General features: G+C 34.3%; 2 protein-coding genes across 2 annotated transcripts in view; both read right to left on the bottom strand.

Annotated features, from left to right (window-relative positions):
* Positions 1 to 10,706, bottom strand: part of LOC137620767 (uncharacterized) — a 44,532-nt gene extending 33,826 nt beyond the window's left edge. Inside the window, exons 1-2 of the mRNA XM_068351183.1 lie at positions 10,329 to 10,706; positions 9,936 to 10,166 (exon numbers count right to left, since the gene is read on the bottom strand). Of these exons, the coding sequence (XP_068207284.1) occupies positions 9,936 to 10,166; positions 10,329 to 10,706 (609 nt within the window). The remainder of the gene's footprint in view (positions 1 to 9,935; positions 10,167 to 10,328) is intronic.
* LOC137628228 (uncharacterized) lies at positions 2,260 to 9,804 on the bottom strand. The gene is made up of 10 exons (XM_068359409.1): positions 9,206 to 9,804; positions 8,366 to 8,995; positions 8,005 to 8,226; positions 7,668 to 7,850; positions 5,412 to 7,538; positions 5,055 to 5,276; positions 4,088 to 4,894; positions 3,753 to 3,974; positions 2,865 to 3,314; positions 2,260 to 2,730 (listed from the first exon to the last, which is right to left on the bottom strand). The coding sequence occupies exons 1-10, from the start codon at positions 9,791 to 9,793 to the stop codon at positions 2,488 to 2,490; spliced, it is 5,694 nt and encodes a 1,897-aa protein (XP_068215510.1). The 5' UTR covers positions 9,794 to 9,804; the 3' UTR covers positions 2,260 to 2,487.
* Positions 10,707 to 12,569: the final 1,863 nt, after the last annotated feature.

Below are 12,569 nucleotides of genomic sequence, written 5' to 3'. Positions count from 1 at the left end.
CCCTTACCAAGAGGAAAGTGGCCACTGAACAATTACAAGTGCAGTATTTAACCCCTTGGGTGGAGAAGAATTGTTTGGTAAACTGTGTTGTCAGGTGTCTGAAAACATAGGAAAATATGTAAAGAATAGCCCAGACTATTTGGTGTATGTGTAGGCAAAGGGAAATGATCCGTAACCAGATTACATAAATTGTAACTATTAATCATGGAATGTTCTTGAGAATTCTTCGGTTTTGCTATTGGATCAACTCATTCCCATGAAATTAATTCTACATTTTTCTTTTCCCTTTTATATACAGTATATGTCTGAATATTGTGAGAATTTTAATCATTGTTTTTAGAAACCTGAAAGCAAAATGAATCTCTTAACTCCATTATATCCTCTCCAGACTAATACTAATTAGAGATTGGATTTATATCTAGTTGCAACCATGATTTTTCCCTATATATTTTCGTCAAAGAATAAATTTGATTCATTTTTTAAAGAATAACTTTAAGTCACGTTGTCAGTAAAGCTAAGTTAATACAACAGCTTTTTATGAAATATTTTCACTGACAACCTCTGAGAAATAATTACCCTAGTCAGCTCAAACATCACGCAAGGTAATGCAAATAGAAATAAATATATCATGTACTTTATAAACATAAGATCGCCTCATTATGTCCATATAAATATGTCAACCTGTCTTGGTATACCATCGCATATATCGTTGTTTGTTAGATAATTATATAAGATATGACAGAAATAATGGAAATTGCATTCATAGTTAGTTGGCAATGTACCAAACTGGCTGAAGTCACGCTGACACCACAGAAGAGCAATTTACGTTACATAACAATGGTCTTCAACGAGCTTTTTCACGTGATAATGATAAGCAAGTTTTGTTGCTTTCTTTCTTTACGAATAGAAAGAGAAGACAATTCACACTTTATAGCATTTGGCTTGTACTCTGTCCGTATCACATTCTAAAAATCATGATTTTGAAAAGAAAATTCTTCTATATTAAACCTTTTTTTTTTTTTTTTTTTTTTTTTTTTTTTTGTGCATTTCAACCACCATCAATTAGTGACTTTTCACTGTACAGTGTCAGGGAATGCTTTTGGATACTGACTAGTGTTTTGGCGTTTCTTATACATGGTTGGTGACGATGACTTTCGTGTTATGAGTCATCATACCTACTGAAGCTCTGTTAGTAATGTACACTTACCTCTGGAATATAATATGAACTACAATACAGTGATAGAAACCACGTGAAAACAATGTAGTGCAGTACAGTGGGTGACCTAATATGTTAGTCAACCGCACCCAGGCAGTGGTCTGTGTTTCGAGAGGGTTATGAGTTGACCTACCCCAGGGCACCAAGTATTCTCAGATTTTCGCTCTTCACGAATGTCTCTGTTACCTAATCCCCGCTAATAAGGAGGGCCGACTATAGTGTGAAATTTGATCTTCACTTTTAGTGTTATGCCAGGAGTAATGGGAGAAGTGTGGAAAAGTGCTAAAGATATAGGAGCAATTTTATTAAGTGTGGAGAGATGTTGTGAGAGAAATTATTGGTGGTAGTGAAGATAAGCAGATGAGTGTGATGAAAGCACCTAAATCTTGTGGTAAACGAAGATAGAAATTGAATGTTAACTTGAGTAAAATTGCATTTTTAAATGGAAAGCAAGAATATGAAGTAATAAACGTTGGTATGAATTATTATAGAATAGTTGATATGACTGACGAGCTTAGCTATTTGAGAATATGTATAACACACGATGATAGAATTGAGGAAAAATAAACCACAGAATATGTGTTAAGGAAAGAATAATATTTCCAGTGTTATGGAATGTTGAGACAAATGTAAAGATGACCTATACCCTCTCACAGTTGAATTGGTTAACATATTAATATTGGTTTTTGAAGAGAGCTATTACTTTTTTTTCTAAAGTTAGACAACACTTTCTTGTGAGGGCATTAATTTGCTGAAACTTTATTACTTTTGTCAATATTAAGTTACTTTGTACTTTTTAGGCCCTAATTTTGACAATTTAATGAGCATATTATCTACCTCTCTTAATCTCTCCCCGCCATCTTAGTATTCCTTTAAAGGTTCCTGATTTTTAAAAAATTTTATGGCTTTCAGTATTTTCAATCATTCATTTTCTGCGGTGAGTTTCGCCTTTACTAATCTTGTATTGGTTATTTCGAAAAAAAAAAATATATAAACATGCTTTATATTATTCACTTTTTATATCCGGAAACCATGTCATCTGAATGTGTATACATGTATTTTGTGTAAATTTGCGGAGGTTTTCTGTAACTTTGCTACAATACTCAGTTTTATAGAAACAAGGATTGAAGAAAACCCTGGATGAAAACGTTTTTTATATGAGAAAATTACAAATATTTCAATAGATGCATATTTATAAATGAAAAATAAAGATATATAAACTCTCTTATTGAAAGGCTTTAATCTAAGAATAAGGGTCGATCTGCATGCTGCTAGTCTCTCTGTACACCAATTCTCTTGGAAAAGTCGACAAATAGAACTCCGTCTGAAGACAGAGTAGCTGTTGCTTCAATGAAGTCAGTCGTTTGTGGAAGAGAAAAGGCTCTCTTGAAGGACTGAAGTGACGATGAAGAGGTATCTGTCTTCTCTACCTGCCCTTCTATCACAAGTTGTTTCTTATCGACTACATAAACCACAATTGACTCTTCAGAGAGGTTTGCTACATCCAGCACCACCTGTTGGGTTAGAACAGCAGAATATGTTGAATATTTCACTGATAGTTATGTTCAAATCCATTATTTTAAGATATCTTGGTAAGGGCTATTTAATTTATTACTTACATAGAAAAAATATTTGAACAATCACTCACCTTATAGCTGTGGTGATCTTCTTGAGCATGGAATGCCTGGTTTTCGAAGTTTGGATTCTGGTCTCTTAAGCAGTGGTATGTCTCGATGTCACTTGCATTCTTACAATTATGGTCGTTAGTACAGCTCATTAGAACCTTATTCATTGCTGTCTGGAAAAGAGTATGGACCTCGTGGAAGAAAGAATCGTGGAAGAAAAGTCCCCTTTTAGTGAATGGAAGAAGTCTGACATTAGCATAACAGCTTTCTAGGGTAGAAGCACCCGTAGCTTCACTTGACTCTTCCCATCTTGCAACATCCGAAACACTTCTGCAGTTTCGTCCTCCTTCTGATGTAATGATGAAGCCTTCGGACTGCGTGAGGTTTGTGTCCCTAGTAAGTGTTTGGATAAGAGTACTGCCATTCAGGATTTCTTCCTGACTCAAAGACCTTTCAACACCACTTGGCTGATTCTGAAACGTGAAGAAAAGGAACTGATGACTTAAAAATTTTATATTAAAGTATTGTAATTGATATTATAGCGAAAGCAAAATAGTAATTGCAAGGTTGACTTTCAATAAAGTCCTCATTACATAACCAGTTTTATCCTATCTTATATAATTGTATGCGAATGGAATTAAATTATCCTTCTTACATTGATGGAACTTGATGGGAAAGGGTAAATAGATATATTTGAAACATGTAAGTGATCAGAGGAATAAATAAACACTTGCTAGAATATCTGTTGAAGTATTCTTACTTTTTATATCCTCTGAATTACAAAAAATATAATTTAAAATGTTTTATAAATGAGAGGATCGGTGTATTTACATTACAGACTGGAGCATTTAAAAATTTTAGTTGAATGACCTTAACCTTAGTATACACAAGTTTCTATGGATTGTACTAACCATTTTAGGGAATGTGATTATCAGAATGCCATCAGATGAGATTCCACTGAAGCCTGATTCCACATCAATACCACAGGGTAAGTGGAATCTTTTCGAAAAGATTTTCAAATGTTGGTCTTGTTCACTGGTTAAGGAAGCCCATTCTATTATCACTTCCTTTTCTTCCAAAACTTTTATGTCGATGTTTGTCTTCTTTGTGTAGATGCCGACATCTAAGATGATCTGAAGAAAGATTGAAAACAAACAATTAGAGATGTTCACTAAAGCAAAGAGAGATATGTTTTATGATGCACAATGAAACGAATTGGGAAACTATTCACAGCATGAACACTTACCATGTAGTATTGTTCATCTTGTGCAAAAGTTGATATTCTGCCTTCATTACACTCTGCCATTGGACAATGATTCTCATCATCTGTATGCGCCTCATTTTTAGAAGAAAAATGTTCACCTTTGGACATCAACTCCCTAATTGGCCATGCAAAGTGAGGACGAGCTCTGTCAAAGAATGCGTCCTCACTGAAGAGTAGCTTTTCTTCAACTTGTATTGAAATGCAGTTGTCGGTGCAAGGAATTTGCATGGTGCCATTTTCGACTGCAGGGAGGACTGGCTTGAGTTTAGATTGACTCTCGCAAATGCCAAGTAAAATATCATTTTCTAAAAACGACATCCCGTTCTTTTTCTGCTTCATCATCTTTGCATTTTCATTTGCATCACTGTCAGTGCTACGATCAAGGTGATCATGAGTTTCATAATTTCTGCTATCAAAAGATGTAAGTTTTACACTTTCTTTTCCCCCTCGTCCACCAACCATTTCATAATGTTGATGAGCATCATCTGAAGAACAGCTTACTTCCATGAACTTATTGTGATCTCTTGACAAAGATTTTTGTTCTCTAGTCAATCCATTTGTTGTAGTAACGATCTGGTCTGTCAATGCTTGTATACCACTAGAAATATTTATCTTTTCATCCTGATTAGATAAGGTGAGATTCCTGCCAGTAAAATTAATAGGGTTTGAGACTCCCTCCCAAGTGAGCTTTACTTTTTCCTCAACGTTGTAGGATTCCTGATCTTTCTCAGAGTTGTCAGTAATGCAAATATCGCCTGAACTCTTTACTTGCTGAGCATCCAAGGAGACCTGTGTCAGGGAAATAAAAAACACTTGTTATCTTGAAATGCTTCTTTGTAATGATGTTTTAACATCCAATGCAAATATGAGGATTCATAAATGGTTAGTTGTGGTATTTTGAGTATTAATAGAATTATTGTACATAAAAAATAGAAATAATTTTACTAACCTTTTTATTGAAAGCAACAGCAAAAATTCCGTCCCTAGAAACTCCGCAAACACCTGATCCTATCTCCAATCCAGTAGGTATGTCGAAAGTTTTGGAAAAGTCTTTTTGATGGTCAAGTTCACCGTCATTGTTCATTGAAGAACATTTGACTAAAACTTTATCATCATTAAGGACTTCAACCTCTATTACATTCTGCAGATATGAGCTGACATCAAGGATTATCTGAAAAAAAGATGACGAAAAGATGTTTTATACTCATTTGATGTAAATATTTTTTAAGAGTTGTGAAAAAAAGTATGTTATATATAATTTTTGGAAATAAGATTATTGTCTTTAGATAGGAAGATAGATTCTTACCATGTATGTATAGTCGTCCTGGAAAGAAATGTCTGTTTCAACTTCATCTTGGTCCTCTAGAAGGCATATGATAGTTTTATCATTGACATCACCATTAACGGATGTAAAATTTTCTTTGTGAATAGGATCTTTTTCCCTCTTATGGAAATGAAAGCGAGCATTTTTGTAGAAAGTATCAACATCAAAAAAGCCCTTTTTAACAACTGCCAGTGATTTGCATTTGTTATTGGAAAGAAATTCATTGGTTTGGTCAGTTAAAGTAGAAGTTGTTTCCATCTCTTGTTGATTTATCGGCTTCTTCAATAAAGTCGATGACATCTCTAAAATGTTAGTATCGTAATCGTCTGATACTTCTTCTATTGTTACATTTGGTGAAATATCATTGTTTTGAGGTTGTGGATGGAGGTAACCCTGTTTGATTTGCTCATTAGTAGAAATTTCCTTTTGAATTTGGATCGAATTTTCTTTTACTGATGAAATTTTACAATCCAATAATTCTTCTTTCCGGACAGAGTAGTTCTTATTGTTGTTGAATGCAATATCTATACCAGCATCTGATTCTTCAGTGCAGACAGAATAGAACTTATCTTTAGAATTGATTAACCTTAGATCTGTGCTAGCATCTGATTCTTCCTTTAGGGCAGCTTCGGTGAACTCCACTGATCTGTTGACCTCTGATTCTTCCTTGCAGACAGATTCTAACTTTTCTTTAGAATTGGTGATCACAATGTCTGTTTTAGCCTTTGATTCTCCGTCTATGACAGCTTTGATGAACCCAACATCTCTGTTGGCCTCTGATTCTTCCTTGCAGACAGATTCTAACTTGTCTTTAGAATTGGTGGTCACAATGTCTGTGTTAGCCTCTGATTCTTCGTCTCTGTCAGCTTTGGTGGACCCAACATCTCCTCTGGTCTCTGATTCTTCGTCTATGACAGCTTTGTTAAACCCAACATCTCTGCTGTTCTCTGATTCCTCCTTTGAGACAGTTTCGTGCTTATATTCAAAATCGGTGAACCCTGTATCCGTGTTAGCCTCTGATTCATCCTTCCAGACAGATTTTAGCTTATCTTTAGAATTGGTGAACCTTATATCTGTGTTAGCCTCTGATTCTTCCTTTATGGCAGTTTCGATAAACTTGACATCTCTGTTATCTTGTAATTCATTGTTCTGGACATAGAATTGATTATATTCAGAATTAATGAAGCATTTATGTCTGTTGGTCTCTAATTCATTCTCTAGGACAGGTTTGATGGACCCCTCATATGTACTAACCTCTGATTCATCCTTCCAGACAGATTGTACCTTGTCTTTAGAATTGGTGAACACAATATCTGTGTTAGCCTCTGATTCTGTGTCTAAGATAGCTTTGGTGGATGTAGCATCTCTGTCGGCCTCTGACTCTTCCTTTGAGAGAGAATCAAACTTATCTTTAGAATTGATGAACTCTATACCTGTGTTAGCCTCAGATTCTTCCTTTATGGTAGCTTCGATGAATACAACATCTCTGTTAGCCTTTGGTTCCTCCTTTTGTAGAGAGGAGTGATCACATTTAGAATTGGTGAAGCATTTATATCTGTTGGCTGCTGATTCATTCTCTAGGACAGATGTGAATGGCCCCTCTTTAGCTTCCAACTCATGCTTCCAGGCAGATTCTAGCTTGTCTTTAGAATTAGTGATCACAGTATCTGTGTTAGTTTCTGATTCTTCGGCTATGGCAGCTTTGATGAACCCACCATCTCTGTTGGCATCTGATTCTTCATTTGAAACAGATTCAAGCTTATCTTTAGAATTAGGGCACCAAATATTTCTGTAAGCCTCTGATTCTTCATTTACAGCAGCTTCTATGAATACAAAATCTCTGATAGCCTGTGATTCGTTCTTCTGTACACAGGATTGATTATCTTTAGAATTGGTGAAGCATTTATATGTGTCATCTTCTGATTTATTATCCAGGACAGCTTCGTTGGACCCCTCATCTCTCTTTGCCTGGGACTCTTCCTTCCAAACTGTAATAGGCTTATGTTTTGAGTATGATAAATACGCATCACTCTCTCCTTCCGGTAGGGTTGCAGTATGGACCATTTCTGCTTGTGCCGATGTCTTTCTTTTTACATCTTTATGTTGATCCTGTATGGGAATATTAATAGATATGTCAATTTCATTTGAGACGTGAAGTTGTTGATTAACTCTATATTAAAGAAAATAAACCATTATAAGGTTGAATCACACATTAATAATTTCTTCATTGCTTCTTACCTCTGAAATATCAAGAGAAGCCTTCGAAGTCCATCTGTTCCCAGAACCTGCAGACATCACACCAAAGGAAGATTGTTCTTGATTTTCTTGAGGTAGAATGTTAACATTTCGGATTGCACTAATTTTTTCTTTATACTTTGAATCTTCATTGCAAGGTTCATTCGCTATGCTTTTTGGACAGCTCTGAAAAATGGTTTAATATAATGGTAAAATGTTTACTTTCAAAAACTTTCATAAGAATTAATAAGCATCAAATACTGTGTAGTTTGTAGATTAATTTGACCAAAAAACTAAATATTAACTGATACTAGAATGTTTTCCCCAATGATTAGCTTACTTTTTTATTGATGGTGATCATAAGAAATCCATCAGAAGAGATTGAAGCGGAGGCAGATTCAATTGAAGATCCCTCTTGAAGAAATAACGTTTTTGAAAAGTCCTTTGTATTTTGATGTGTTTCTTTCATATGGGAGTGTTGGCCATTAATGCGTATTGCCTTTCCATTCACTATGGAAACCGTTATGCTCTGTTCCATTAAGCCGAAGACGTCAACAATAAACTGCAAAGAAACGATTTAACAGTAAAATATTTACCGTGTCTAGCTAAATAAATACTTTATGTTAATGCATTGCAATATATAAAATATTTCATTGTTTAAAGAAAGTTTTACATGTATATAAAAGGAATCTTAATTTTACCTTCAAACTTGATTGTTCAGCTTGAGTTAAGGTGAGAACATTACATTCCTTAGCATTATCCTCCTGGTATCTTCTGTAACATGTTAATAAGTCGCCATGTACTGGAAGCTTACTATTTTTGGAAAGAATTTCTTCAAGGGCAGAAGTAACCGATTGTGTCATGGAAAGGAAAGTGGATTCCTCCAGAAACCGACCCTTTTGCACGACCTCCAGCTGAACAGATGGCTCTGACTTTGATGACTGTGCCGTATCATCAAGAGGAAAATGTTTGATTTCCATCTTTGGCGATTGGTGTGAAGTTTCAGTAGTTAGGTTTTTAGCATTAGAATTAGTCTTTTCTTCTGTTTCTTTACATACATTCTCAGGTATAAAACACTGTTTACCAGTTAGCGCTGAACTTTCCTGTTCTGACTGCATTTCCTTTTCTGTATATTGTATAGTGTTTAAGTGAGTAGATCTAGTTATGCTGCTAAGATTTGGAAGCAGTTCATTGTATTTGGCATCACAACATTCTGCTTGTGTCTTGATGGTTAGATCCTGTAAGTCGTTCCTGTGGCCAAGAGTGCAATGTTGCAGTGTGTCTGTACGTTGATCAATGTCTTTTTTATTGGAGGTTTCAGATGTAAATGTCTGTAAAAGATGTACAATTTTAGAATCAGAAGCTGTAGGATTAAGATTAAAATATAAAATCTCATGCGAAATAAAAGTACATTGCCTAGAAATAACTGAAAGATTCAATACTGTAAGCATATTGTACATTTGTTAAGAGATTTGTTTTCAGATGCAGAAACAGAAAATAATTTAGATCATGAGAGAACTGGTTATAAAAAACTGACTTACCTTGTGCTGTGATTCAGTGCAATTACTAATGGATTCACCCATTCTTCTTGGTGTAGTATTACCATTAGTATATCTTTGTAGATAAATAGAATCGTCATCATGGAAGGAAACCTTCTTAGTACCAGAACTAACATTTGATGTTTTTATTTTACTTTCTGAGGAGTTTGTTGTATGGTCGTCCTTCCATACTTCCACCCTGATGGGAATGATGGTTTCCTTCACCTGTCTCTTTTCTTTTAAAGGACTCTGTGATAAATAAGCCTTTGACTGGTTGCAATTGGTAATGAAGGAACAGTCCTTTTCAAGATATTCTTTCTTCTTTTCGAGAGATTCTTCTTCTCTGCTCTTCTCCAATATGGAACAATCTTTCAATTTTTTTAGAATTTGTAGATCTCCTTTTTTGGAAGTCATTAATTGGTCTTGTCCTGTTGCCGATTCCAATAAAGTTTGGCAGGAAATGTCTGAGGAGTTTCCAGTGGTTCTTAGTGATGAATGAGCATTTTGTATCTCAATGACCCTACATTTCTGACCATTGTTATCATTAATGTTGCCGATGATATTTGTTCTTTTATCTCGATGAGTTTCCATTCCACAGATATCAGATGTTTTTCTGTGTTTACCTGTAGAAGATTTTAAAGTATAAGTATTTAAAAGAATATTTTTATGATACTATAAAAACACAAAATAATGAAATATTTTTAACCGTGAATGAAATAAATCTTATACTAACTTTTGGTGGCATTGTAATAGTGAGGATGCCATCACAAGATAAGGTGGCGTAGACAGCATCCCAAGAGACATTTTCTGGCAAAGAGAACTGATAAAGGAAGTTTCTTGGAGATTGACGACAGTTTCTTATTGTGTTCCCTTCATCCTTTGATCCTTCAACCACGACAAACTTCTCTCCAGTAATTCTTACTTTGACATCTTTTAACTTGAGCTCACATATATTCATCATAACCTGTAAAGACAGAAATAATAAGGTATTTGCATATTTACAAAGTGTATGACTTGATGAAATTTCCAAAATATTATTTTTTTCCTTATCGGAATTCACTTAGATTCAGCATCTTTTTATTCATTTTATTTAAAGATATATGACAAAAACATTCAGTTTTCTTACCTCACAATCGCCGTTTTCTCTAACAACTGCAGCGAATTTGTTATCTTTCACTTTAGTGTAGGATGAAGATTCTGTTTGAGGTGTGAGTCGTTTACTGAGACTGGTTTCCCTCTGGACCCACGTGTCATCGATGTCTTCTGCGTCGTCCCAATCGGCCAAGCAACTTCTGAATTCGTCAAGGAAACGTTTTCTGGCGTTTTCGAAAAAGGCGTCGTCGAAAGATGATATTTGTTTAGAAGCGAAAGGAAGGGATGTGTCCCAGTGTTCACTTGACCCTTTTCTGAAACCACAGTTTTGTCCTGTTTTTGAGGATGTTTTGGAGGACGATGATGCAGATGAAGCCATCGAGTAAGAGTTGATTTGATGAACTGGAGCCATTTTTTAATAAACTGTAAATTTGATTTTTATTAACTTTTTGTCCAATATAGTCTGTTGTTTTGGAATGTTCGAGATAGTGGTTAAAGAGTTAATAACTTGGAATGTCGAACTGTTCGTAACTATCACTTATCGATGGTTTGTCTGTTGTGGTCGGGCTGGTACTGATGGTTCGGGTGTGTTCTCTCTTTTATATATCTGTTAAACTTGTTGACCAATGTGACGTGTCTTCTGCGTCAGCCATTTATTTCGGCTGAAGGCTCGAGTTCAGTGCCAAGGATTTTTGGCATCCTTCAGCAAGCGTTTCTACATAGATACTCGTGTATCTAGATATACATTTTAGTCAATCGAAATACATTACTCACATGTTTTAAAATAATCTTTTTGTTATGACTCATGTTCTTTGTTGGGAAAAAGCTAGTCTGTTTATCAATTCTATTAAGAAAGGAAATTTTTTTCATTTTTTTTACTTGTAAATAACTATGATTCTTTTGTATTTGCTTAGAAGATATGTTGTTAAAATGCATTCCCTTTCATTATCTATATATGTATAATTTTGTGTATATATATATATATATATATATATATATATATATATATATATATATATATATATATATATATATATATATATATATATTATATATATATATATATATATATATATATCTATATATATATATATATATATATATATATATATATATATATATATATATATATATATATATATACTTGTTTCTTAACAACGTCCTTAATTTTGTGATTCGAACAAAATAGTGGAATAAATGGAAACTGGAGATCGTTTCTTTTAGGATAATTGTATCTATTCCTTGTTAGTTTAACTATTCGTATAATTAATTGTAGTTGTTTGTACTTACGGGAAGGGATCGACAAAGGACATAATCAGAAGATGTGACGTAATCTAAGTTTTTGTTTTGTTTGAGAAATATGAATCACCTTTTTCAAAATAGCATCTTTGTACCTGTAGATCTTCCTAGATCGGACTCTCATGAAGTTGAGGAGTACTTCATAATAATAATAATAATAATATTATTATTATTATTATTATTATTATTATTATTATTATTATTATTATTACTTGCTAAACGACACCCCTAGTTGGGAAAGTAGGAGGCTGTAAGTCCAGAGTCTCCAACAGGGAAAATAGCCCAGTGAGGAAAGAAAACAAGGAAAAATAAAATATTTTAAGAACAGTAACATTAAGATAAATATTTCATATATAAACTATAAGAACTTTAACAAAACAAGAGGAAGAGAAATAAGATGGAATAGTGCCCGAGTGTACCCTCAAGCAAGAGAACTCTAACCCAAGACAGTGGAAGACCATGGTACAGAGGGTATGGCACTACCCTAGACTTAGAGAACAATGGTTTAATTTTGGATTGTCCTTCTCCTCGAAGAGCTGCTTACCTTATAAATAGCTAAAAAGTCTCTTCTACCCTTACCAAGAGGAAAGTGGCCACTGAACAATTACAAGTGCAGTATTTAACCCCTTGGGTGGAGAAGAATTGTTTGGTAAACTGTGTTGTCAGGTGTCTGAAAACATAGGAAAATATGTAAAGAATAGCCCAGACTATTTGGTGTATGTGTAGGCAAAGGGAAATGATCCGTAACCAGATTACATAAATTGTAACTATTAATCATGGAATGTTCTTGAGAATTCTTCGGTTTTGCTATTGGATCAACTCATTCCCATGAAATTAATTCTACATTTTTCTTTTCCCTTTTATATACAGTATATGTCTGAATATTGTGAGAATTTTAATCATTGTTTTTAGAAACCTGAAAGCAAAATGAATCTCTTAACTCCATTATATCCTCTCCAGACTAATACTAATTAGA

The sequence above is a fragment of the Palaemon carinicauda genome, chromosome 2 (genome assembly GCF_036898095.1).
Source record: "Palaemon carinicauda isolate YSFRI2023 chromosome 2, ASM3689809v2, whole genome shotgun sequence".
In the NCBI taxonomy this organism is placed as follows: Eukaryota; Metazoa; Arthropoda; class Malacostraca; order Decapoda; family Palaemonidae; genus Palaemon; species Palaemon carinicauda.
Note: the sequence above shows the minus strand (reverse complement) of the source record. Positions and strands in the feature narration are given on the sequence as shown.

Excerpts from the sequence above, each read along its gene's own strand:
- LOC137628228 (XM_068359409.1), bottom strand. The coding sequence starts at position 9,793 with ATGGAAACTCATCGAGATAAAAGAACAAATATCATCGGCAACATTAAT. Across the intron at positions 8,996-9,205 it reads GCACTGAATCACAGCACAAG|ACATTTACATCTGAAACCTC; the intron begins GTAAGTCAGTTT and ends CATCTTTTACAG. Across the intron at positions 3,315-3,752 it reads TAATCACATTCCCTAAAATG|AATCAGCCAAGTGGTGTTGA; the intron begins GTTAGTACAATC and ends TTCACGTTTCAG.